The sequence below is a fragment of the Malus domestica genome, chromosome 17 (genome assembly GCF_042453785.1).
Source record: "Malus domestica chromosome 17, GDT2T_hap1".
NCBI lineage: Eukaryota > Viridiplantae > Streptophyta > Magnoliopsida > Rosales > Rosaceae > Malus > Malus domestica.
Window position 1 is genome coordinate 25,526,674 of NC_091677.1, and position 25,391 is coordinate 25,552,064.

At 40.9% G+C, this 25,391-nt stretch overlaps 2 protein-coding genes across 6 annotated transcripts; both read left to right on the forward strand.

Moving 5' to 3' along the window:
• The first annotated feature begins 7,142 nt into the window (after window positions 1-7,142).
• LOC103420254 (disease resistance protein RPV1-like) lies at window positions 7,143-25,156 on the forward strand. Of its 5 annotated transcripts, none has more exons than XM_070817110.1 (11): window positions 7,143-7,734; window positions 7,896-8,988; window positions 9,150-9,437; window positions 9,529-13,670; window positions 13,814-13,913; window positions 14,061-14,160; window positions 23,040-23,119; window positions 23,215-23,370; window positions 23,552-24,139; window positions 24,249-24,428; window positions 24,714-25,156. In XM_070817110.1, exons 1-4 carry the CDS (start codon window positions 7,247-7,249, stop codon window positions 11,869-11,871), a joined length of 4,212 nt encoding a protein of 1,403 aa, XP_070673211.1. In that variant the 5' UTR covers window positions 7,143-7,246; the 3' UTR covers window positions 11,872-13,670; window positions 13,814-13,913; window positions 14,061-14,160; window positions 23,040-23,119; window positions 23,215-23,370; window positions 23,552-24,139; window positions 24,249-24,428; window positions 24,714-25,156. The 5 variants fall into 5 exon arrangements, with proteins under 5 accessions (XP_070673211.1, XP_070673212.1, XP_070673213.1 ...); XM_070817111.1 differs by having other exon boundaries at window positions 23,249-23,370; XM_070817112.1 differs by having other exon boundaries at window positions 23,083-23,119.
• Window positions 11,940-12,953, forward strand: LOC139193429 (disease resistance protein RPV1-like). The gene has a single exon (XM_070816447.1). The coding sequence runs from the start codon at window positions 11,940-11,942 to the stop codon at window positions 12,951-12,953; it is 1,014 nt and encodes a 337-aa protein (XP_070672548.1).
• Window positions 25,157-25,391: the final 235 nt, after the last annotated feature.

Sequence of the window (25,391 nt, forward strand, 5' to 3'; positions counted from 1 at the left end):
TTATGTGTGTAGGTTGAAAGGGTAATGATGCACAATTGCTCTGCTGAAGAAAAAATTGCAAGATGGAAGGCTACACAGAGCAAGAAGCTGCTGTGGGCACCGGTGTAGAACAAGAATGTAGAAAGTCAAGACTCACAGTTTCTAAATATCTCTCATATATTGATTCAATGTAATAATCTTACAGTATGCAGCAGTGTATATATAGACAGTACACTGCTCTAATTACAATTATATCCTTGTCTAATCTATCTATTTACATAAGAAACTTAACACACATCTAACTAATTTTACTTGACTCTTTACACCCCCTCAAGCTGAACTTGGAGGCATCGAAAGGTCCAAGAGCAAGCTTGGATTGCAAATACAGAAATCTGGATTTAGACAGAGATTTAGTATGAATATCAGCTAACTGAACATGAGAACACACATACTGGACTTTGAGAAGATTAGCAAGGACCAACTCTCGGATATAATGGTAATCAAGTTCAATATGTTTGGTTCGAGCATGAAAGACTGGATTAGACGCAAGAGAGATGGCAGACAGATTGTCACACCAGAGAGAAGGGACTTGAGGAAGATGAAGGCCAAGATCTTTGAACACTTTACAAATCCATGTGATTTCAGCAGCGGTGTGCGCTAACGATCTGTATTCGGCTTCAGTTGATGAACGAGCAACCGTAGGTTGCTTCTTAGCACTCCAGCTAATAAGATTGGATCCCAGAAATATGCAATAGCCACTAGTAGATCGGCGATCAAAAGGGCAACCAGCCCAATCAGCATCAGAATAGGCAGTAAGATGAACAGTCCCTTTCTTGAACCACAAACCATGACTCACAGTGGCTTTAAGGAATCGGAGAATACGTTTGGCGGCTTGAAGATGGGGTTCTCGGGGAGCATGCATAAATTGACAGACTTGATTGACAGCAAAAGATAAATCAGGTCGTGTCCAAGTTAGGTATTGCAATGCACCGACAATAGATCTGTATTCTGTGGGATCATGCAACAATGGACCGGTGTGATCAAGTTTATGAGAGCCAAGAGGAGTGAGACATGGCTTAGCACCAGCCATGCGGGTCTTGTGAAGTAAGTCAGAAATATACTTGCTTTGATGTAAGAAAAGACCATCAGCAGATCGCTGAACCTCAAGACCCAAAAAATAATGCAAGGGGCCTAAATCCTTCACAGGGAAAACAGTACTGAGTTTCTGAATGAAACGTTGACAAGCTGCAGTATTAGGACCTGTGACAAGTATGTCATCAACATACACCAAGACAATAACAGGAACACCGTCTTGGAGCACAAATAAAGAAGCATCAGATTGAGATTGATGGAAGCCCAAGGACTTAAGGACTGCAAATAATTTTTCAAACCAGGCCCGAGGGGCTTGCTTCAAGCCATACAAGGATTTGCGAAGCTTGCAGACATGATGGGGATAAGTGGGATCACTGAATCCAGGAGGTTGCTGCATGTAGACATCTTCTTGAAGGTCACCGTGCAGAAAAGCATTACTGATATCCAATTGATTGAGAAACCAGTCATGTTGAACTGCAAGAGAGAGAAGAATGCGAATGGTGATTGGTTTTGCAACAGGACTGAATGTTTCCTTGTAATCCAAACCAGCTTGCTGATGAAATCCTTTGGCCACAAGCCGAGCTTTGTATCGATCTATAGTGCCATCAGGATGTTTCTTGACCCGAAACACCCACTTACATCCAACAATATTTTGTTGGGAGGTAAAAGGAGCGAGAGACCAAGTGCCAGTGGACTGCAGGGCATTGATTTCATCCTGCATAGCAGACCGCCAATGGATATGTTTAGAGGCCTGAAGATAAGTAGTGGGGATAATATCAACCGTATCAGGTAAAGGGTGTTTGGTGGCTGAGTAGGCCTTGGGTTTAGAGATACCAGCTTTAGACCTAGTGATCATAGGATGGGTATTAGGGACGGAAGAAGGCTCATGAGTAACAGGAAGATCCTCTGGAGGTACCGAAACATCAACAGGTACTGGAAGATTTACTTGAGGTACTGGAACATCACCAGGTGCAGGAAGATGCACTTGAGGGACTGTAGAGGAACCAGATTGAGCAGCAGGTATGGTAAATTGTAAATTGACAGAGGAATTCACTGGAGAAGGATCAGTAAGAACAGGAGATGCACCAGGAAAGGCAGAAGATAAACTCTGAAATGGAAAGGTAGTCTCATCAAAAAGGACATGCCGAGAGATATAGACACGTTGTGTGACTGGATCAAGACAACGATACCCCTTGTGTTGAAGACTATACCCAAGGAAAACACAGGATGTACTTCTGCTGGCCAACTTGGACGTAGTATAAGGTCTGAGCCATGGATAACAACAACAACCAAAAATTCTGAGCCGAGAATAATCTGGAGAAGTGCCGAAGAGAAGTTCCCAAGGGGATTGCAGTACACCACCAAGGGGAAGTCGATTAATCAGATAAGTAGCAGTGGAAAAGGCTTCAACCCAAAACCTATGAGGCACTTGAGATTGCACCAAGAGTGTACGAGCAGTTTCAACCAAATGACGATGTTTCCGTTCAACACATCCATTCTGCTGAGGAGTATGAGGACAACTAAATTGTTGGAAAATGCCATGAAGTTTAAGAAAATGCTGAAATTGGTGACTAGTAAACTCACCCCCTGAATCAGAGCGAACAACCTTTATTTTATTACCAATAGCGTTCTCTACATAGGACTTGAAGTCCACAAAGATTGAAAATACAGAGGACTTGGACTTTAAAGGAAAATACCAGCTATACTTGCTGTAATCATCAACAATAAGCAAGTAATATCTATAGCCACTCACTGATACAACAGGAGATGGGCCCCAGACATCACAGTGCAACAGTTCTAGACTTGCAGTAGATACAGATTGAGGAGAACCAAAAGGAAGCTTGTGATTCTTTGCTAAAGCACAGTCTTTGCAGAAGAAGGCCAGAGAGGATGTGCCATGGACAACAACTTTATTGGTAGACAAAACTTTACGAAAAATAGCAGAAGATGGATGACCAAGTCTGCTGTGCCATATGCGAACATTAGCAGCAGTACTTACAAGGGCAGTAGGAGAATGAGAGACAGTGGAGAGAGCAGGTGAACCATGAAGCGGAAAGAATCCATCTTTAACTTGGCCCCGCAAAAGCGTCCTCCCCGTAAAACGATCCTTGACAGAGGATCCATTAATATCAAGAGTCAAAGAACAATTATTATCTTTAATAAACTGATAAGCAGAGAGAAGACTATGCTGCATTTGAGGCACATGAAGAACATTGTGCAGTTTAAAAGAGTGAGCAGGAGTATGTAAAATAGATGTGCCAATATGATCTATAGACAGACCTTTACCATCTCCGATGTACACCTTGTCTTCACCATGATAGGGAGTAGGAGATTGGATATTGGATATATCATTCGTAATGTGAGAGGTAGCACCCGAGTCGATGAGCCAAGAATTGGAGGACTTTGCAGTATAATGAGCACACATGGCAGCAAGTTTAGCTGGAGAAAACTTGCCTGAGATTTCTGGATTCATTCGGTCGAAGCAATCAAGAGCTTCATGACTGGTAGAACCACAAATTTGACAAGAAGTTTTGTGACCGGAAGAAGAAGCAGGACGATTGAATCCAGAATTATAAGATCCTCGATTGAAACCAGAGTTGAAATTACCACGATTGGAACCACGATTGTAGTTGCGATTAGAACCACGGGAAAATCCTCGGTTAGAGCCACGAGTGTAGCTTCTGGTAGAATTATACCGAAAAGAATTCTGAAGTGGTGATGCGCCAGGATTTGGAGCAACCAGAGCGTGTGGTGGTGGTGTAGGAAGGAGAGGCGCTTGGCTTTGCACAGAGAAAGCATGAAAAGGCTCAGAAGAAGAAGATTTCTTGCGACGCTCCATGGATAACTCCTTAGTGAGCAACAAGCCATGTAATTCATCCAACGAGGTAGAAGAAAGACGAAGTAAGATAGAATCAGTGAAAGATTCAAAATCATCAGTGAGACCGGCAAGAGTCGCAGCAATGAGATCACGATCGGTGACAGAGGCACCAGCGGCAGTGAGAGAATCTGAGATCTCCTTGATTTGTTGAAGATAGTCAGCCATGGATTGAGAGCCTTTCTGAATATTTTGAAGCTTCGAACGCAATTGATGAATGTGTGCATCCGAGACACCACCAAAACGCTGCTCAAGTTTGAGCCAGAGATCACGAGCAGAGGAAACACCGACGGTGAACGGAATGATTTCCTCAGAAAGCGTCGAATTGAACCAGATAAGCAGATTCTGATCTTTCTCATACCATTGCTCAAAATGTGGATTGATTGAGCGATCTGGAAGAAAGGGAGAGGGACAGGGCTCAGTGCCATCAACAATCCCTAGAAGCTTGTAGCGACGAAGAATCGGAGCAAACAAGGCCCGCCACGGCAGATAATTGGATCGCCGGAGCTTGATCGGAACCATACTGCCAATGTTCTGAATCGTGAGAGAATGATACATCTGAGAGGTATTGAGATTTGGGGAAGAAGAATTAGGGTTTGAAGGAGGCACCGACTCAATTGGAGAAGAAGAATCAGAGGGAGACGCCATCAAGATGCAAGAAAAAGAAATCAAGAATCTGAATCAGACGCAAACAATCACGTCGGAGAAGACGATCAGAGAGGAGCGGAAGATCGAAGAAGAAAATTGCAGGATCGAAGAGAGGCCGTGAGGCGGTTTGGCGATGGTACCATGTAGAAAGTCAAGACTCACAGTTTCTAAATATCTCTCATATATTGATTCAATGTAATAATCTTACAGTATGCAGCAGTGTATATATAGACAGTACACTGCTCTAATTACAATTATATCCTTGTCTAATCTATCTATTTACATAAGAAACTTAACACACATCTAACTAATTTTACTTGACTCTTTAAAGAATATGTGGCACAGGTAATTTTGCAAGCTTGGCATGAATCTACTGATTAAAACAAAACCAAAATTTGGGCTTCTTAGGAAACTCATACGCATTCAATTTTCAAAATGAAGAATTGGGCTTGAAGTCAGATTTCGTTGTATGAACTTTTGATTTGGTAGATTTTCTTAACGGATTTGATCAGAGTTGTGAACTTGGTAAATTTATGTTGTTGATAGAATGCCTACGACTTTTCATGGTTATCATTCCTTTAATAACTCATGTGAAGATATATGGTTATTTGATCGAAATTAATAGGTGAATATCTTTGTTCTGCAACTTTTCCTTTTAGCTGGATTGAACAATTCGTTCGCAGCATGCTATCGTGATTTGTCTATCCTTTGGTATGAAGCTGAAAGTTGCAGTGCCTTTATCCTTTTGATTCACTCACTGTAAGCCTACTTAGCTCCCGCTGAAGCCCTTCAAGTCAAGCTATCTACAGCTCGAAGTTTACTTTTATTTTTAGAAATGTTTATTCATTTTTATTATTTTCAGCTGAAATCAATAGAAATGAACTTCAATTTGATGATGGAATGCATGGAAAATGTGGGGGAGAGCCTTCTCTCGCTCTCAAATCCGGCGAATCACGTCGCACCACCAGCGTTCCCCCGCTTTACTGAAGGTAAGCGATTCATCCTACTCGAAATTTCAAAAATTTGGAGGGTTTTGGTTCCTTTTCAATACCAATTAGATAATCAATCTGTACGAATGGATTTGATAGATTGAAGCACTGTGGACCTGATTGGAGTGTCTTTACTTACTTAGGAAATTCAAGAAATTAAGAAACAGCTGGATGAATATCTTTTTGTATTATATTATTGTTCTCATAACGATTTTGGGTTCAACCACGTGGCGCCCAGAAGTTTGTCTTGGTGATTAGAAATGCCATTGGCGGCCTACCCGCTTTCCTTTTTGCTTAATTTATCTTAAGAATGTTTGCATCCTAATACATCCTTTAAATATGTTAATTTGTCCTATTTTCTATAAAATTTTGAGCAATGTGAATGTGGGTTATTCTCAATCTTCAGATGGTGATCATTTCACAAGTTTTGCAAACATGGCTACTCAGCCTTTGACATACAGAGTTGATGATGGGAGGAGCCAGGTGAGCTAGGATCGGGGTTTGTATCGTTCTAAATTATTCGTTAAGTTACGGAAAAAAGATATGGTTGTCCAGTCTAGTTTTGTATTTTCAACATCTTAAACATTTTCCTTTGATACCGCTTCGTTTTGATTTGTAAACAAACTATATCTTTATCTTGGGTCACAATGTGATGTTTAACAATTTTTCAAAAACTTACAATTCCTATCACATGCTCAAATATTATGTCTTCTACTTTTCTGTTTTCCTTTTTTTGTGTTTTTCCCCATGCAGTAAGCTGATCATCTGAAACTATGAGTATAATACTAATGACAAAATACAATCTACAAATGAATGCTTTCTATAGCATCATTCTCTTCTATTCGAAACTTATTTAAATTCACTTAATTTTTTCTCACACTTAATATCATATCAGCTCGGTTTACACAAGAAAGTAGAAGATACATTATCTGTGGCATGCTATGTACATGTCGTATTTTGCATAGAACAATAAATCCGTTCGTTTCATTGTCTTCCATATGACAATGCTACTTATCTCAATATAAGAAAAGAGAAGTATAATATTTCCATTTTATGCAAAGAATTTGTTGTACGCTTCCAAGAATATAAAACACCAATATAGGTTCATTAGGGTCACTCAGTATTAAGATAGGGAATTGTTACTGACTTTTAAAAAATCTTATTTTGCATTCCGAACTTTTTATAATTAAAAAGAATAATAGACTTGTAAGGAGTATAGAATAAGATTCTTGAAGTGCTAATAACAGTTTTATTAAGATATCATAATAGATGTAACTGTAGACATGTTGCTGCCTAATGACAACGACAAAAGTATTGAACTTCTTACAATATGATCAGTATATTAATTGACAAGAAATAACGATGTTAGCTCTCAAGTATATACGCCCGTGAAATTTATTGCGTTAGTCCCTGATGGTCCCCTGCTTTTGCTTTTCATTAGTTTCTTTATTTTTCTAAAAGGTGATAAAGACATGCACCTAGAAAATGGAAACTGCACCTAAAAAACAGAACCGCGTGATGTTGTCTGTCATTGACTCATTGACTTCAAAAGCTAGAAACGCGTGATGTGGTCGTCATTGACTCATTACTTCCTTTGTAGTTCAGTGTGAAGATCAATTGAGTGTTTCAGTTCTTACATTACTCTTAGATACTCGATCGATTAATGGCTGCTGCTGCATCTTCTTCGTCCTCTGGCTCTCCTTGGAAATACGACGTGTTCCTCAATTTCAGAGGGGAAGACACTCGCAGGTGCTTCGTCAGCCACCTCTACAAAGCCCTGAATCAGAAAGCAATCAACACCTTCATTGATGCCGAAGGGCTCCGAAAGGGCAACGACCTTTCGCAGCTACTGACGGCGATCCAAGATTCGCGCGTTTCAATCGTGGTTTTTTCTCAAAACTATGCTTCTTCCACATGGTGCTTGAAGGAGCTCGTCCAAATACTGGATTGTATGGATCGAAAGGACCAGATAGTGGTGCCCGTTTTTTACGATGTGGATCCTTCTCATGTCCGCAAAGCAGAGAGCAGCTTTGCGGAAGCTTTTGCCAAGCATGAAGGCCATTCTAACGCCGACATGGAAGAGGTGCGGAGCTGGAGGTCCGCTCTTACTCGAGCCACCAATTTATCCGGCTGGGATTCGAAAAATTACGAGTAATTTTTAGCTATAGTAGATTCATAATTTGGGATTTTTTTTTCTTTTAACGTTTAGTTTTAATTCTTTGTCATGTTTTCCTAGCAAATGTACGACTATGTATACGGTTTGCACTTGCTCTTGATCTTACTCTTACAATAATGTTTTTCTTATTCCACAGGGATGATGCCAAGCTCATTGAGGAAATTGTAAAAGATATTTTTCAGAAATGGATCCGCACCTCATCAAATAAAGACGATGACTTGGTTGAAATGGATTCCCGCATGCATGAAATGGACTTGTTATTACATCCTGCTCCTCAAATGGACGACGTTCGTGTTGTTGGAATATGGGGTATGGGTGGTATAGGCAAAACAACCATAGCTAGAGCTGTTTATGAGAAAATTGCTTGTCAATTTGAAGCTTGTTGCTTTCTTGACAATGTCAAAAAAGAGTTCTCCGCTTGTGGTGCTGTACATATGCAGGAAGAACTTCTATCTAGGATCTTGAATGAAAAGGTGCAGAGTTTAGGCACTTTGGATCGAGGTTACGGAATGATTTTGAAAAGGCTACAGATGAAAAAGGTTTTGATTGTTCTTGATGATGTTGACGACTTATTTCAAATTGAAACCTTACTTGGAAAGCAACATTCATTTGGTGGTGGGAGTAGAATCATTATCACCACTAGAGATAAGCTAGTACTAAGTGGAGCTGATGCGATCTACAGCCCCAAGGTTCTAAGTGGTGATGGAGCTTTGGAACTCTTTAGCCAGTATGCCTTTAGAACAAAGCAACCCAAAAGAGACTATGACCATCTCTTAAGCCGTGCTGTACGATATGCTCAAGGTCTCCCTTTAGCACTTAAAGTCTTGGGGGCTTTTCTTTATAACAAATCTATACAGGAGTGGGAAGAGGTGCTAGAGAAATTAAAGAAAATCCCGCAAAGGGGAATTCATGATGTGCTAAGAACAAGCTTCGATGGACTAGATGATTCTGAGAAGGACATATTTCTGGATATTGCATGTTTCTTTAAAGGAGCGGAAAAAGACAACGCAACAAAGGTTCTGGACAGTTGTGGCTTTTATCCCCATACTGGGCTAAGAGTTCTAATTGATCGAGCTCTTATAACTGTCTCACAGGAAACACTGAAGATGCATGATTTACTAGAGGAAATGGGTCGGGAAATCGTTCGTCAAGAATCTATTAAAGAGCCTGGGAAACGCAGTAGGTTGTGGAATTATGAAGATGTTCACCATGTGCTAACTCAAAATACGGTGCGATATGTTCATGACCTTCTTTTTCATATGTAAATCTTTAGAGTAAACAACTTTAACTTTGATCAAAATACAATTCATAGAAACATGCATTAACTTTATAATGTTAAATAAGATTCAGGATATCTACAGTCACATAATTTGAACTATTTGTTATCCAGGCTACGGAAGCTGTTGAAAGCATAATCCTTGACCTTTCATTCTCAAAACCAAAAGTGGTATACTTCAGTTCCGAAGCTTTTGTTAAAATGACGAAATTAAGATTGCTCAAAATCCACGGCGACAATGGACATTCATGTGAGAATTTAAAGTTTCTTCTGCATGAGTTAAGAAGTCTCGTATGGGAGCATTGCCCCCTAAAGTCTTTACCGTCCAATTTTATTGCGAAGAATCTTGTTGAGCTTGACATGCAAAATAGTCTCATTGAACATCTTTGGGAAGGAGCCAAGGTAAAAACTTCACTTGCATATGTTTCTTTTAAATGGTTTAATTCTTAGATGCCTTACCATATAACTTGTTTTCCTTGATGTGTTATACCAGCCTCTGGAAAATTTGAAAATGATCAACTTAACAAGTTCTCCTCACCTGAAGAAAACTCCTGACTTCACGGAGGCGAAAAATCTTGAGAAAGTAGTTTTTCAAAGTTGTACAAGTTTATTTGAGGTTCACCCTTCCATTTCATCTCTCAAAAACCTGGTTCTTTTGGATTTGGAAGATTGCAGAAATCTTAAGATTTTTCCAAGCAAGATTGGTATGAAATCTCTTAGAACCCTTAAACTTTCATGGTGCAGAAACCTTGTTAAGTTTCCCGAAGTTTCAGATGTTATGCAGGATCTATCAGAGCTTTATTTAGATTATACTCAAATTAAAGAACTGCCCTCGTCAATTAGTAATCTTACGGGGCTTGTTGCCTTGAATATAAGAGGTTGCAGAAAACTTGAGAGTCTTCCAAGCAGCATTTCTCACATCAAATCTCTTGAATACCTTGATGTTTCTGGATGCTCAAAGCTCGAGAAGTTTCCAGAAATTTCAGAGGTTATGAAGAAGCTATATGTGCTTTGTTTGGGTGGCACTGCAATTAAGGAGCTCCCTGCTTCTATTTTAAATCTCACCAGTCTTGATACTTTGAATCTGAATGATTGCAGAGAACTTGAGAGTCTTCCAAGCAGCATTTCTCACATGAAATCTCTTGAATACCTTGATGTTTCTGGATGCTCAAAGCTTGAGAAGTTTCCAGAAATTTCAGAGGTTATGAAGAAGCTATCTGAGCTTTGTTTGGATGGCACTGCAATTAAGGAGCTACCTGCTTCTATTTTAAATCTCACCAGTCTTGTTACTTTGAAGTTGAATGATTGCAGAGAACTTGAGAGACTTCCAAGCAGCATTTCTCACATGAAATCTCTTAAACACCTTGATGTTTCTGGATGCTCAAAGCTTGAGAAGTTTCCAGAAATTTCAGAGGTTATGAAGAAGTTGTCTAGCCTTTATTTGGATGGCACTGCAATTAAGGAGCTGCCTGCTTCTATTATAAATCTCACCAGTCTTGATACTTTGAATCTGAATGATTGCAGAGAACTTGAGAGTCTTCCAAGCAGTATTTCTCACATGAAATCTCTTAAATACCTTGATGCTTCTGGATGCTCAAAGCTTGGGAAGTTTCCAGAAATTTTGGAGGTTATGAAGGAGCTATCTAAGCTTTGTTTGGGTGGCACTGCAATTAAGGAGCTGCCTGCTTCTATTTTAAATCTCACCAGTCTTGTTACTTTGAAGTTGAATGATTGCAGAGAACTTGAGAGTCTTCCAAGCAGCATTTCTCACATGAAATCTCTTAAATACCTTGATGTTTCTGGATGCTCAAAGCTTGAGAAGTTTCCAGAAATTTCAGAGGTTATGAATCTGTCTAGCCTTTATTTGGATGGGACTGCAATTAAGGAGCTGCCTACTTCTATTTTAAATCTCACCAGTCTTGTTACTTTGAAGTTGAATGATTGCAGAGAACTTGAGAGTCTTCCAAGCAGCATTTCTCACATGAAATCTCTTAAATACCTTTATGTTTCTGGATGCTCAAAGCTTGAGAAGTTTCCAGAAATTTCAGAGGTTATGAAGGAGCTATCTATTCTTTGTTTGGGTGGCAATGCAATTAAGGAGCTGCCTGCTTCTATTTTAAATCTCACCAGTCGTTATACTTTGAAGCTGAATGAATGCAGAGAACTTGAGAGTCTTCCAAGCAGCATTTCTCACATGAAATCTCTTATATACCTTGATGTTTCTGGATGCTCAAAGCTTGAGAAGTTTCCAGAAATTTTGGAGGTTATGAACGAGCTATCTACGCTTTGTTTGGGTGGCAATGCAATTAAGGAGCTGCCTGCTTCTATTTTAAATCTCACCAGTCTTGTTACTTTGAAGTTGAATGATTGCAGAGAACTTGAGAGTCTTCCAAGCAGCATTTCTCACATGAAATCTCTTAAATACCTTTATGTTTCTGGATGCTCAAAGCTTGAGAAGTTTCCAGAAATTTCAGAAGTTATGAAGAAGCTATCTGAGCTTTGTTTGGATGACACTGCAATTAAGGAGCTGCCTGCTTCTATTTTAAATCTCACCAGTCTTGTTATTTTGATGTTGAATGATTGCAGAGAACTTGAGAGTCTTCCAAGCAGCATTTTTCACATGAAATCTATTAAATACCTTTATGTTTCTGGATGCTCAAAGCTTGAGAAGTTTCCAGAAATTTCAGAGGTTATGAAGGAGCTATCTATTCTTTGTTTGGGTGGCAATGCAATTAGGGAGCTGTCTGCTTCTATTTTAAATCTCACCAGTCGTGATACTTTGAATCTGAATGATTGCAGAGAATTGAGAGTCTTCCAAGCAGCATTTCTCACATGAAATCTCTTATATACCTTGATGTTGCTGGATGCTCAAAGCTTGAGAAGTTTCCAGAAATTTTAGAGGTTATGAAGGAGCTATCTAAGCTTTGTTTGGGTGGCACTGCAATTAAGGAGCTGCCTGCTTCTATTTTAAATCTCACCAGTCTTGTTACTTTGAATCTGAATGATTGCAGAGAACTTGAGAGTCTTCCAAGCAGCATTTCTCACATGAAATCTCTTACATACCTTGATGTTTCTGGATGCTCAAAGCTTGAGAAGTTTCCAGAAATTTTAGAGGTTATGAAGGAGCTATCTAAGCTTTGTTTGGATGGCACTGCAATTAAGGAGCTGCCTGCTTCTATTTTAAATATCTCCAGTCTTGTTACTTTGAAGTTGAATGATTGCAGAGAACTTGAGAGTCTTCCAAGCAGCATTTCTCACATGAAATCTCTTGAATACCTTGATGTTTCTGGATGCTCAAAGCTTGAGAAGTTTCCCGAAATTTTAGAGGTTATGAAGGAGCTATCTAAGCTTTGTTTGGGTGGCACTGCAATTAAGGAGCTGCCTGCTTCTATTTTAAATCTCACCAGTCTTGTTACTTTGAAGTTGAATGATTGCAGAGAACTTGAGAGTCTTCCAAACAACATTTCTCACATGAAATCTCTTGAATACCTTCATGTTTCTGGATGCTCAAAGCTTGAGAAGTTTCCAGAAATTTCAGAGGTTATGAAGAAGCTATCTGAGCTTTGTTTGGATGGCACTGCAATTAAGGAGCTGCCTGCTTCTATTTTAAATCTCACCAGTCTTGTTACTTTGAAGTTGAATGATTGCAGAGAACTTGAGAGACTTCCAAGCAGCATTTCTCACATGAAATCTCTTAAACACCTTGATGTTTCTGGATGCTCAGAACTTGAGAAGTTTCCAAAAATTTCAGAGGTTATGAAGAAGCTATCTGAGCTTTGTTTGGGTGGCACTGCAATTAAGGAGCTGCCTGCTTCTATTTTAAATCTCACCAGTCTTGATACTTTGAATATGAATGATTGCAGAGAACTTGAGTCTTCCAAGCAGCATTTCTCACATGAAATCTCTTATATACCTTGATGTTTCTGGATGCTCAAAGCTTGAGAAGTTTCCAGAAATTTTAGAGGTTATGGAAAAGCTATTTGAGCTTTGTTTGGGTGGCACTACAATTAAGGAGTTGCCTGCTTCTATTTTAAATCTCACCAGTCTTGTTACTTTGAATCTGAATGATTGCAGAGAACTTGAGAGTCTTCCAAGCATCATTTCTCACATGAAATCTCTTAAATACCTTGATGCTTCTGGATGCTCAAAGCTTGGGAAGTTTCCAGAAATTTTGGAGGTTATGAAGGAGCTATCTAAGCTTTGTTTGGGTGGCACTGCAATTAAGGAGCTACCTGCTTCTATTGTAAATCTCACTAGTCTTGTAACTTTGAATCTGAATGATTGCAGAGAACTTGAGTGTCTTCCAAGCATCATTTCTCACATGAAATCTCTTAAATACCTTGATGTTTCTGGATGCTCAAAGCTTGAGAAGTTTCCAGAAATTTCAGAGGTTATGAAGGAGCTATCTAAGCTTTATTTGGGTGGCACTGCAATTAAGGAGCTGCCTGCTTCTATTTTAAATCTCACCAGTCTTGATACTTTGAATCTGAATGATTGCAGAGAACTTGAGAGTCTTCCAAGCGGCATTTCTCACTTGAAATCTCTTAAATACCTTGATGTTTCTGAATGCTCAAAGCTTGAGAAGTTTCCAGAAATTTCCAAGGTTATGAACAAGCTATCAGAGTTGTGAACTTGGTAAATATATGTTGTTGATAGAATGCCTATGACTTTTCATGGTTCATTCCTTTAATAACTCTTTTGGTGATGATGTGAAGATATATGGTTATTTAATCTAAATTAGTAGTTGAATATCTTTGTCCTGCAACTTTTCCTTTCAGCTCAATTGAACAATTTGTTCACAGCATGCTATCGTGCTTTGTCTATCCTTTGGTATGAAGCTGAAAATTGCAGTGTCTTTATCCTTTTGATTCACCCACTGTAAGCCTACTTAGCTCCAGCTGAAGCCCTTCAAATCAAACTGTCTGCAACTTGAAGTCTACTTTTATTTTTAGAAATGTTTATTCATTTTTATTATTTTCAGCTGAAATCAATAGAAATGAACTTCAATTTGATAATGGAATGCAGGGAAAATGCAGGGGAGAGCCTTCTCTCGCTCTCAAATCCGGGGAATCATGTCGCACCACTAGTCCTGCCGCACCACCAGTGTTCCTCCGCTTTACTGAAGGTAAGCAAGTCATCCTACTCTACAACAACAACAACAACAAAGCCTTTTCCCACTAAGTGGGGTCGGCTATATGAATCCTAGAACGCCATTGCGCTCGGTTTTGTGTCATGTCCTCCGTTAGATCCAAGTACTCTAAGTCTTTTCTTAGAGTCTCTTCCAAAGTTGTCCTAGGTCTTCCTCTACCCCTTCGGCCCTGAACCTCTGTCCCGTAGTCACATCTTCGAACCGGAGCGTCAGTCGGCCTTCTTTGCACATGTTCAAAATCACCGGAGCCGATTTTCTCTCATCTTTCCTACAATTTCGGCTACTCCTACTTTACCTCGGATATCCTCATTCCCAATCTTATCCTTTCTCGTGTGCCCACACATCCCACGAAGCATCCTCATCTCCGCTACACCCATTTTGTGTACGTGTTGATGCTTCACCACCCAACATTCTGTGCCATACAACATCGCTAGCCTTATTGCCGTCCTATAAAATTTTCCCTTGAGCTTCAGTGGCCTACGACGGTCACACAACACGCCGGATGCACTCTTTCCATCCAGCTCGTATTCTATGGTTGAGATCTCCATCTAATTCTCCGTTCTCTTGCAAGATAGATCCTAGGTAGCGAAAACGATCGCTTTTTGTGATCTTCGCTAGATTGCTCCGGTCATTAGTGTGGATAAGTATATAAATGGATAGAGATAGGAAAGCAAACACAAGATGTACGTGGTTCACCCAGATTGGCTACGTCCACGGAATAGAAGAGTTCTCATTAATTGTGAAGGGTTTACACAAGTACATAGGTTCAAGCTCTCATTTAGTGAGTACAAGTGAATGATTTAGTACAAATGACATTAGGAAATATTGTGGGAGAATGATCTCGTAATCACGAAACTTCTAAGTATCGGAGTGTGGTGTCGTCTTGACTTGCCTTATCTGTCTCATAGGTAGATGTGGCATCTTATCTGGAAGTACTCTTCCTCCATCCAGGGGTGGTATCTTTAACTGGTGGAGATGCACAAGGTAATGTATCAATTTCACTTGAAGCTTACTTGTAGTTTCAGGCTTGGTCAAGCGCGATACAAACCATGTAGTAGGAGTCCCCCAAGTCGCCGAGCTAGGGGGTCTGCTGAAAGAGGTGACAGACAAGGTAAGCAATCAGAGCTCCGACTGATTGTTCACCTTCTCCCCATCTTGCAGCAGCATGAAGGATAAAGAGAAGAAAAATGAGAAGAGATGATATGAGATACTTTTGCTTTTGAAGAAGTAACTTTCCACAGGCTTATTCTTGAACTGAGCTGGAGGGTTTTCTGGTTTCCTCCAGAGTATAAGGCCGACTGAAGAATTTGAGGGTCAAAACAGGTCCATCAAATCTAGAGTACGTTCCACCCTGCTGATATGGGATACTTTTGCTTTTGACAGAGTAATGAATGTATCGGCACGTGTGCTGTTACGCTTGTCTCCACATGCTTCCTTGTATCCTTCGCACTTGCCCTATCTGTTCCTCAAGCAGATGCGGAATCTTCCCTGGAAACATAAGATGTTGAAGATGAGTACTCGAGAGCAATGCCAGGTAAGTAATCAGGTAAGGGGTTCCAGGCAGTCAGTTCCTGGCTGGAAGCTTGATTCCAAGTGCTGACTGATTGCTCTCTTTCTCCTTGTCTTGCAGGTAAAAACAAGGCCAAAAGAAAAGACAGGAAAAAAGCATGATATGGGATACTCTTGCTTTTAACCCTGATGATATGAGATATTCTTGCTCTAGTATAGCTTGTTTGCAGAGGTATTATCGGGGGGAAAGAAAGCTGAATATTTCGAAAGGCTTCGTTGGGAGTGCCCTCTCAGATATGATGAAGGGTTGAGCATTTTTGCAGGTCTGCCTGTCCGTTGGAGATGGAGGTCGACATATATAGGAGTCTCCCTAACAACAAGTAGTAATGTTATTCCTTTACCCTGCTTGGTCATAGCACGGTAGTGGGAGCTGCCAGTTTCACATGTTTTAACTCTGTCAGAGCACTTTGAAAAAGTGGTCTGTGGTATCTGGCTCTCGAGATTCGGAGAACGATGCCTCTTCGATTTTTGAGAAAGCAATCATGCTGGGGGTATGACTCTCGAGATTCGGAGAGCAGTGTCTCTTCGATTTTTGAGGAAGTAATCATGTTGGGAGTCTGGCTCTCGAGATTCGGAGGGTGGTGCTTCTTCGATTTTGGAGCAAGCAATCTTGTTGGGAGTGTTGTCTCGAATGTGAGTATAGGTTGGGCATGTTTGCTAGTCTACCTTGCCACGAAGCACAAAGGTTGACACACAGGGACTTTCCAATTATCCAGCAATGGTACTGTTCCTTTACCCTCTCTTCGATTTTGAGAAAGTAGTCATGTTGGGAGTCTGGCTCTCGAGATTCGGAGGACGGTGCCTCTTCGATTTTGGAGCAAGCAATCTTATTGGGAGTGTTTTCTCGAATGTGAGTAAAGGTTGGGCATGTTTGCTAGTCTACCTTGCCACGAAGCACAGAGGTTGACACACAGGGACTTTCCAATTATCCAGCAGTGGTACTGTTCCTTTACAGTTGTGGGTAATAATATGGTAGCTAGACCTTCAAAATTTATGTGTCTAAACTTTTGTTAGTGCTGTTTCTTTGCTATTCTTTTACCTTTCTTGGTCAGAGCGATGTAGTGGGAGCTGCAAGCTTCACGTGCTCAACTTTGGCAGAGAACTTTGGCAAAGTTATTTGTGGTACCCATGAGCTATTGTTGCGTGTGGGAAGTGGGTGATTGAACAGTAAGATTCATGTGCTTTCTACTTCACCAGAAGTCTTCGACAGAATGCCCATAATTTCTGCAAAGCTGAGTGTGCGTGTGACAGGTGTTGACAAGGTTAGAAAAGTAGGTGCCTCTTCGATTTCTGAGATCGGCCCTCGTGGTCTCTGAGCAGCCCAGCTTTTGAGAAAGCGAGCGCCTCTTCGATTGATTCGGAGAACGATGCCTCATCGATTTTTGAGAAAGCAATCATGATGGGGGTCTGGCTCTCGAGATTCGGGGAGCAGTGTCTCTTCGATTTTTGAGAAAGTAATCATGTTGGGAGTCTGGCTCTCGAGATTCGGAGGGCGGTGCCTCTTCGATTTTGGAGCAAGCAATCTTGTTGGGAGTGTTTTCTCGAATGTGAGTAAAGGTTGGGCATGTTTGCTAGTCTACCTTGCCACGAAGCACAGAGGTTGACACACAGGAACTTTCCAATTATCCAGCAATGGTACTGTTCCTTTACCCTCTCTTCGATTTTTAAGAAAGTAGTCATGTTGGGAGTCTGGCTCTTGAGATTCGGAGGACGGTGCCTCTTCGATTTTGGAGCAAGCAATCTTATTGGGAGTGTTTTCTCGAATGTGAGTAAAGGTTGGGCATGTTTGCTAGTCTACCTTGCCACGAAGCACAGAGGTTGACACACAGGGACTTTCCAATTATCCAGCAGTGGTACTGTTCCTTTACCCTTGTGGGTAATAATATGGTAGCTAGACCTTCAAAATTTATGGGTCTAAACTTTGTTAGTGCTGTTTCTTTGCTATTCTTTTACCCTTCTTGGTCAGAGCGATGTAGTGGGAGCTGCAAGCTTCACGTGCTCAACTTTGGCAGAGAACTTTGGCAAAGTTATCTGTGGTACCCATGAGCTATTGTTGCGTGTGGGAAGTGGGTGATTGAACAGTAAGATTCATGTGTTTTCTACTTCCCCAGAAGTCTTTGACAGAATGCCCATAATTTCCGCAAAACTGAGTGTGCGTGTGACAGGTGCTGACAAGGCTGGAAAAGGCTGGAAAAGTAGGTGCCTCTTCGATTTCTGATATCGGCCCTCGTGGTCTCTGGGGAGCCCAGCTTTTGAGAAAGCGAGCGCCTCTTCGATTTTTGAGATCGGCCTTCGTGGTCTTTGAGCAGCCCAACTTTTGAGAAAGCAAACGCCTCTTCGATTTCTGAGATCAACCCTCGTGATCTCTAAGCAGCCCAGCTTTTGAGAAAGCAAACGCCTCTTCGATTTCTGAGCAGGCGCCTCTTCGATTTCTGAAGCTTCGTCGAGTGCAGATTTTTATAGGGGCTGGCATTAAGTTCCAAAGCACACTTGAATCTCCACCAGTAGAAGCTTCATTCTTGCACTTCTAAGATCTTGATTTGTCCGACCTCTTCTCTCTTCAACACCTTTGAAAATGTCTGGCCCCTCCGACCGTCGTTTTGACTTGAACCTTGTTGAAGAGGCAGCCCCGCCTTCTCCAGACAACATATGGCGCCCATCCTTCGTCTCCCCTACTGGTCCTCTTACCGTTGGGGATTCCGTGATGAAGAATGATATGACCGCTGCGGTGGTGGCCAGGAACCTTCTCACTCCCAAAGATAACAGACTACTTTCCAAACGGTCTGATGAGTTAGCTGTTAAGGATTCGCTGGCTCTCAGTGTTCAGTGTGCAGGTTCTGTGTCTAATATGGCCCAACGCCTATTTGCTCGAACCCGCCAAGTTGAATCATTGGCGGCTGAAGTGATGAGTCTCAAACAGGAGATTAGAGGGCTCAAGCATGAGAATAAACAGTTGCACCGGCTCGCACATGACTATGCTACAAACATGAAGAGGAAGCTTGACCAGATGAAGGAAACTGATGGTCAGGTTTTACTTGATCATCAGAGATTTGTGGGTTTGTTCCAAAGGCATTTATTGCCTTCGTCTTCTGGGGCTGTACCGCGTAATGAAGCTCCAAATGATCAACCTCTGATGCCTCCTCCTTCTAGGGTTCTGTCCAGTACTGAGGCTCCAAATGATCCCCCTCCGGTGCCTTCTCTTTCTGGGGCTCTACCGACTGCTGAGACTTCTCCTAAGCAACCTTTGTGAAGGCTCCCTCTTGTGTGCTTATTTTGACTCATGTATATGTACATATTTGTAGCTTATCGGGGATATCAATAAATAAGTTTTCCTTCATTTCAACGTATTGTGTTAAATACACCAAAGCCTTCTTCGCTAAGTTCTTTGAATTTTCTTTTGTTAAAGCTTGTATGTTGAAGCTTTCTGAGTGGAGCATGTAGGTTGGGGTAGTGTTCTCTTAATTTCCCGAATGAGGAAAACTTCTCGGTTGGAGACTTGAAAAATCCAAGTCACTGAGTGGGATCGGCTATATGAATCTTAGAACGCCATTGTGCTCGATCCTGTGTCATGTCCTTCGTTAGATCCAAGTACTCTAAGTCTTTTCTTAGAGTCTCTTCCAAAGTTTTCCTAGGTCTTCCTCTACCCCTTCGGCCCTGCACCTCTGTCCCATAGTCGCATCTTCTAATCGGAACGTCAGTAGGCCTTCTTTGCACATGTCCAAACCACCGTAACCGATTTTCTCTCATCTTTCCTTCAATTTCGGCTACTCCTACTTTACCCCGGATATCCTCATTCCTAATCTTATCCTTTCTCGTGTGCCCACACATCCAACGAAGCATCCTCATCTCCGCTACACCCATTTTGTGTACGTGTTGATGTTTCACCGCCCAACATTCTGTGCCATACAGCATCGCGGGCCTTATTGCCGTCCTATAAAATTTTCCCTTGAGCTTCAGTGGCATACGGCGGTCACACAACACGCCGGATGCACTCTTCCACTTCATCCATCCAGCTTGTATTCTATGGTTGAGATCTCCATCTAATTATCCGTTCTTTTGCAAGATAGATCCTAGGTAACGAAAACGGTCGCTCTTTGGTATTTCTTGATCTCCGATCCTCACCCCTAACTCGTTTTGGCCTCCATTTGCACTGAACTTGCACTCCATATATTCTGTCTTTGATCGGCTTAGGCGAAGACCTTTAGATTCCAACACTTCTCTCCAAAGGTTAAGCTTTGCATTTACCCCTTCCTGAGTTTCATCTATCAACACTATATCGTCTGCGAAAAGCATACACCAAGGAATATCATCTTGAATATGTCGTGTTAACTCATCCATTACCAACGCAAAAAGGTAAGGACTTAAGGATGAGCCTTGATGTAATCCTACAGTTATGGGAAAGCTTTCGGTTTGTCCTTCATGAGTTCTTACGACAGTCTTTGCTCCTTCATACATATCCTTTATAGCTTGGATATATGCTACTCGTACTCCTTTCTTCTCTAAAATCCTCCAAAGAATGTCTCTTGGGACCCTATCATACGCTTTTTCCAAATCTATAAAGACCATGTGTAAATCCTTTTTCCCATCTCTATATCTTTCCATCAATCTTCGTAAGAGATAGATTGCCTCCATGGTTGAGCGCCCTGGCATGAACCCGAATTGGTTGTCCGAAACCCGTGTCTCTTGCCTTAATCTATGCTCAATGACTCTCTCCCAGAGCTTCATTGTATGACTCATTAGCTTAATACCCCTATAGTTCATGCAATTTTGTACGTCGCCCTTATTCTTGTAGATAGGCACCAAAGTGCTCATTCGCCACTCATTTGGCATCTTCTTCGTTTTCAAAATCCTATTGAAAAGGTCAGTGAGCCATGTTATACCTGTCTCTCCCAAAAGTTTCCACACTTCGATTGGTATATCGTCTGGGCCTATTGCTTTTTTATGCTTCATCTTCTTCAAAGCTACAACCACTTCTTCCTTCCGGATTCGACGATAAAAAGAGTAGTTTCTACACTCTTCTGAGTTACTCAACTCCCCTAAAGAAGCACTCATTTCATGTCCTTCATTGAAAAGATTATGAAAATAACCTCTCCATCTGTCTTTAACCGCGTTCTCTGTAGCAAGAACCTTTCCATCCTCATCCTTGATGCACCTCACTTGGTTTAGGTCCCTTGTCTTCTTTTCCCTTGCTCTAGATAGTTTATAGATATCCAACTCTCCTTCTTTGGTATCTAGTCGTTTATACATATCGTCGTAAGCCGCTAACTTAGCTTCTCTGACAGCTTTCTTCGCCTCTTGCTTCGCTTTTCTATACCTTTCACCATTTTCATCAGTCCTCTCCTTGTATAAGGCTTTACAACATTCTTTCTTAGCCTTCACCTTTGTTTGTACCTCCTCATTCCACCACCAAGATTCCTTTTGGTGTGGGGCAAAGCCCTTGGACTCTCCTAATACCTCTTTTGCTACTTTTCGGATACAACTAGCCATGGAATCCCACATTTGGCTAGCTTCCCCCTCTCTATCCCACACACATTGGGTGATTACCTTCTCTTTGAAAATGGCTTGTTTTTCTTCTTTTAGATTCCACCATCTAGTCCTTGGGCACTTCCAAGTCTTGTTCTTTTGTCTTACTCTTTTGATATGTACATCCATCACCAACAAGCGATGTTGATTAGCCACGCTCTCTCCTGGTATAACTTTGCAATCCTTACAAGTTATACGATCCCCTTTCCTCATTAGAAGAAAATCTATTTGTGTTTTTGACGACCCACTCTTGTAGGTGATCACATGTTCTTCTCTCTTCTTAAAGAAGGTGTTGGCTAAGAAGAGATCATATGCCATTGCAAAATCCAAGATAGCTTCCCCATCCTCGTTTCTCTCCCCAAAACCATGGCCACCATGAAAACCTCCATAGTTGCCTGTCTCCCTGCCCACGTGTCCATTTAAATCTCCTCCTATAAATAACTTCTCCGTCTGAGCAATTCCTTGCACCAAGTCTCCAAGATCTTCCCAAAATTTCTCCTTCGAACTCGTATCCAACCCTACTTGAGGTGCGTACGCACTAATCACATTGATAAGTTCTTGTCCTATTACAATCTTGATTGCCATGATTCTATCTCCTGCCCTCTTGACATCTACAACATCTTGTACCAAGGTCTTGTCCACGATGATGCCAACACCGTTTCTCGTTCTATTTGTGCCCGAATACCAAAGTTTAAACCCTGAGTTTTCTAGATCCTTTGCCTTACTACCAACCCACTTAGTTTCTTGTAGGCACATAATATTTATCCTTCTCCTCACCATAACTTCCACTACTTCCATAGATTTTCCCGTTAAGGTTCCTATATTCCACGTTCCTAAACGCATTTTGCTCTCTTGAACTCTACCCTTCTGTCCTAGCTTCTTCACCCTCCCCCGTCTAATAGGATCAAAGTACTTCTTTTGTGTGTCCCGGGTAAAGTTGATAGGAGCATATGCTCCCAAACAACTTTGAGTGGAGTCGTTCGAAAAGAAGTTTCTATGGCCCCCTTGCTCATTTAACACTGCATCCGGGTGCCGATGGAGATACAGCGACCCTTGCTCACTTATCACTGTGCTCAGGCCACACAGCGCGCCACTTACGGGTGACGCCCTAGCTTTAGCGCGATTTTGTTCTGGATTCATTTTCATAAGGATTCGACGTGATCATGGAGTGCCGGCTGTCGACTACCTGACGCCCTTTCAAAAATTTGGGGGGTTTTGTTTCCTTTCCAATACCAATCAGGTAATCAATCTGTACGAATGGATTTGATAGATTGAAGCACTGTGGATCTGATTGGAGTGTCTTTGTCCTTTAAATTTCTTTAGAATATAAATCTAATGTATGGATCTCATATATAATATAAACTTAATCTTTTGATACAGTTTCAATGAGCCAATAACCTGCACCCACAGTGAAAAACATCTTCCAGTAAACACTTTTGCCATCTTTTGTCAATGTCATTGTAAATGAATCAATATTTCATAATACTTTTTTCATGTAAAATGCCCAAAATTTCGTCATCTTTTGTACATAAGTACTGCTATTGATAAAAAAAAGGACAAAAACTCTCCGAGTGGAATGTGTCCACCTAATTTTTTTGCATGTACATGATCTTTTGTATGAGGATTGTATCAATCAGATATTTTGTATGTAAAAGTCTACCAAAACGTTTTCAATGCAAATAACATTAGTCTTCTGTAAGACAGTCTTTTATACCTTTCAAACATATTCTTCATACAATTTCTAATTCCACTGCAACGCGTAGGCAAAACTTTCTAATGGTGGATGAAATCCCTTTTCCTCCTCAGATCACAACCACCAAGCCATTATCTCTGCTGGGTCAAGGTAAAGCCATCATCTTTCACATGCTAATTAATTACACATCTGGGGTTTAATTAGCAAAGTAGGAAAATTACTGATGGGTAAATTGGGGTTTTCAGGGGAATTACCGACATTGATATTCGTTTTGTTCAGATCAAGTTCACAGCAATTGGGGTTTACTTGGACCCTGAAATTGTGTCACATCTTCAGCAATGGAAAACCAAAAAGGAAAATGAACTTGGAAGATGATGACTTCTTTGATGCTCTGATTTCTGGTAAAGTTTCTGTCTTTATCTTTCATATTTCATTTGGCTAATAGCCTAACACCAATTTGGTAAACGTGGGTCAGGGTAGTGTCCATGTAGCTCCTGTTGAGAAATTAGAGTAGATCAAAATATCGGTCGAATTTTAAGTTAACCCATTTAGTTCATTGATCATATTGTGTGTTGCATGTAGCCCTGCTGAGAAATTCATTAGGGTTGTAGTGACCAAGGAGATCAAAGGGTCCCAATATGGAGTGCAGATTGAGAGTGCAGTGAGGGACAGACTGGCAGCTGATGACAAATATGAGGAAGAGGAGGAGGCCTTGGAAAAAGTTCTTCCAATCAAAGTACTTGAAGAAGGATTCTGTCATCATATTCCATCTTCCTGCAACTTCTGCCGCTGCCGAGGTAAAGAATCATCTTAACCAAAGGGTAAAAAGTAACAGCAATATCGTTAACATACATTGTCTTTATGGCTCTCAAAAAGGGGGTTATGGCTTGAATTCTGTGGAAACAAAAAGAAGTCATTAATATTGTTGCAATGCCCAAATCATGTGCCTTTGTAAGAACCCAAGACCATATACAAGTATAGAAACACTTTATGTGGATCACTTATGTGGACAACCGAACCGTGCGCGGGCACCATCATGTGCAAACAACCCGCTGCTTCGAATCAAAGAGGGGGCGGTCACGATGACGTCTCTGAGTAAGGAGCTTGTGTTCCTGATCTTGCAGTTTCTCGATGAGGAAAAATTCAAAGAGACCATCTCCACAACCACAGGTAGGGCTGATTTCTGTATTTTTAATTAATGCGTTTTTGTTGGCACAATTGCTAATTAGTACTGATATACTGCATCATTAATTGCTTTTTTGATGTAAATACTAAATAGGCTAGAGCAGGAATCTGTGGTTTTCTTCAATATGAAATATTTTGAGGATGAGGTGCATAATGGCAATTGGGATGAAGTTGAGAAGCACCACTCCAGGTTCACTAAATTGGAAGATGACAGCTATTCCATGAAAATCTTTTTCGAGATAAGGAAGCAGAAGTATCTCGAGGCATTGGACAAGTAAGCTTACAGTGTTTCAATTTCAGTTCATTGATAACTTTCATGGGTTGGATTGCATGGCCGGTCTTGAGGAATTATATGGTTGAATTACATGTAATGTGACTGTGTGGACTTTATAGGCATGATCGGTCCCAAGCCATTGATATTCTAGTAAAGGATTTAAAGTTTTTTGCCACATTCAATGAACTTTGGGAGGAAATTGCTCAGCTTTCGACATTGGTGAACTTTAGGTATGAGCATTCCATTTGTAGCAAATGTACTAAAAAATTGTCTCTTGCATTATAGGGAGAATGAACAACTATCCAAGTGTGGAGATTCAAAGTCTGCCAGGGCAATCATGTTGGTTGAACTTAAGAAACTGATTGAAGCGAATCCCTTATTCAGTGATAAATTGCAGTTCCCAAACCTAAAGCGTTCCAAGGCTACGGACTCTCATTAACCAAGGGTAATTACTCTGAAACCACCACATCAGTTATATAAGATTAGATGTGCACTTCATTGTAACTTATGGATGTTGTTGCAAATACTGGTCTTGCTTTAATGTTTCCACATATGGAATGAGTGCTTTTGCCTTCCGTTGCACTCAAATGACAATTTCATCAAGTTGATAGCACTAGCTAATGAGTTTATTGTTTACGTACATTGTCTATGTGGCTATCAAAAAGGTGGTTATGGCTTGAATTCTGTGGAAACAAAAAGAAGTCATTAATATTGTTGCAATGCCTAAATCATGTGCCTGAATCTTAATTTAGTATATGGTTCATTGCTACATAGCACAGGGGCCTGGTGACAGTTGTACATCACTGCTTGATTCCAGCGTTTGGTGTCAGGATTCTTTTTTTTTTTTTTTGTTCGTGACCAGTGTCAGAAGTTTCCACACACCAGGAACTATTATTTGTGCAAATTATGACCTTTCTGGTTCTGCTGAGAAAGAACTAATTCTCCTTCTGTAAATTCAAGTTT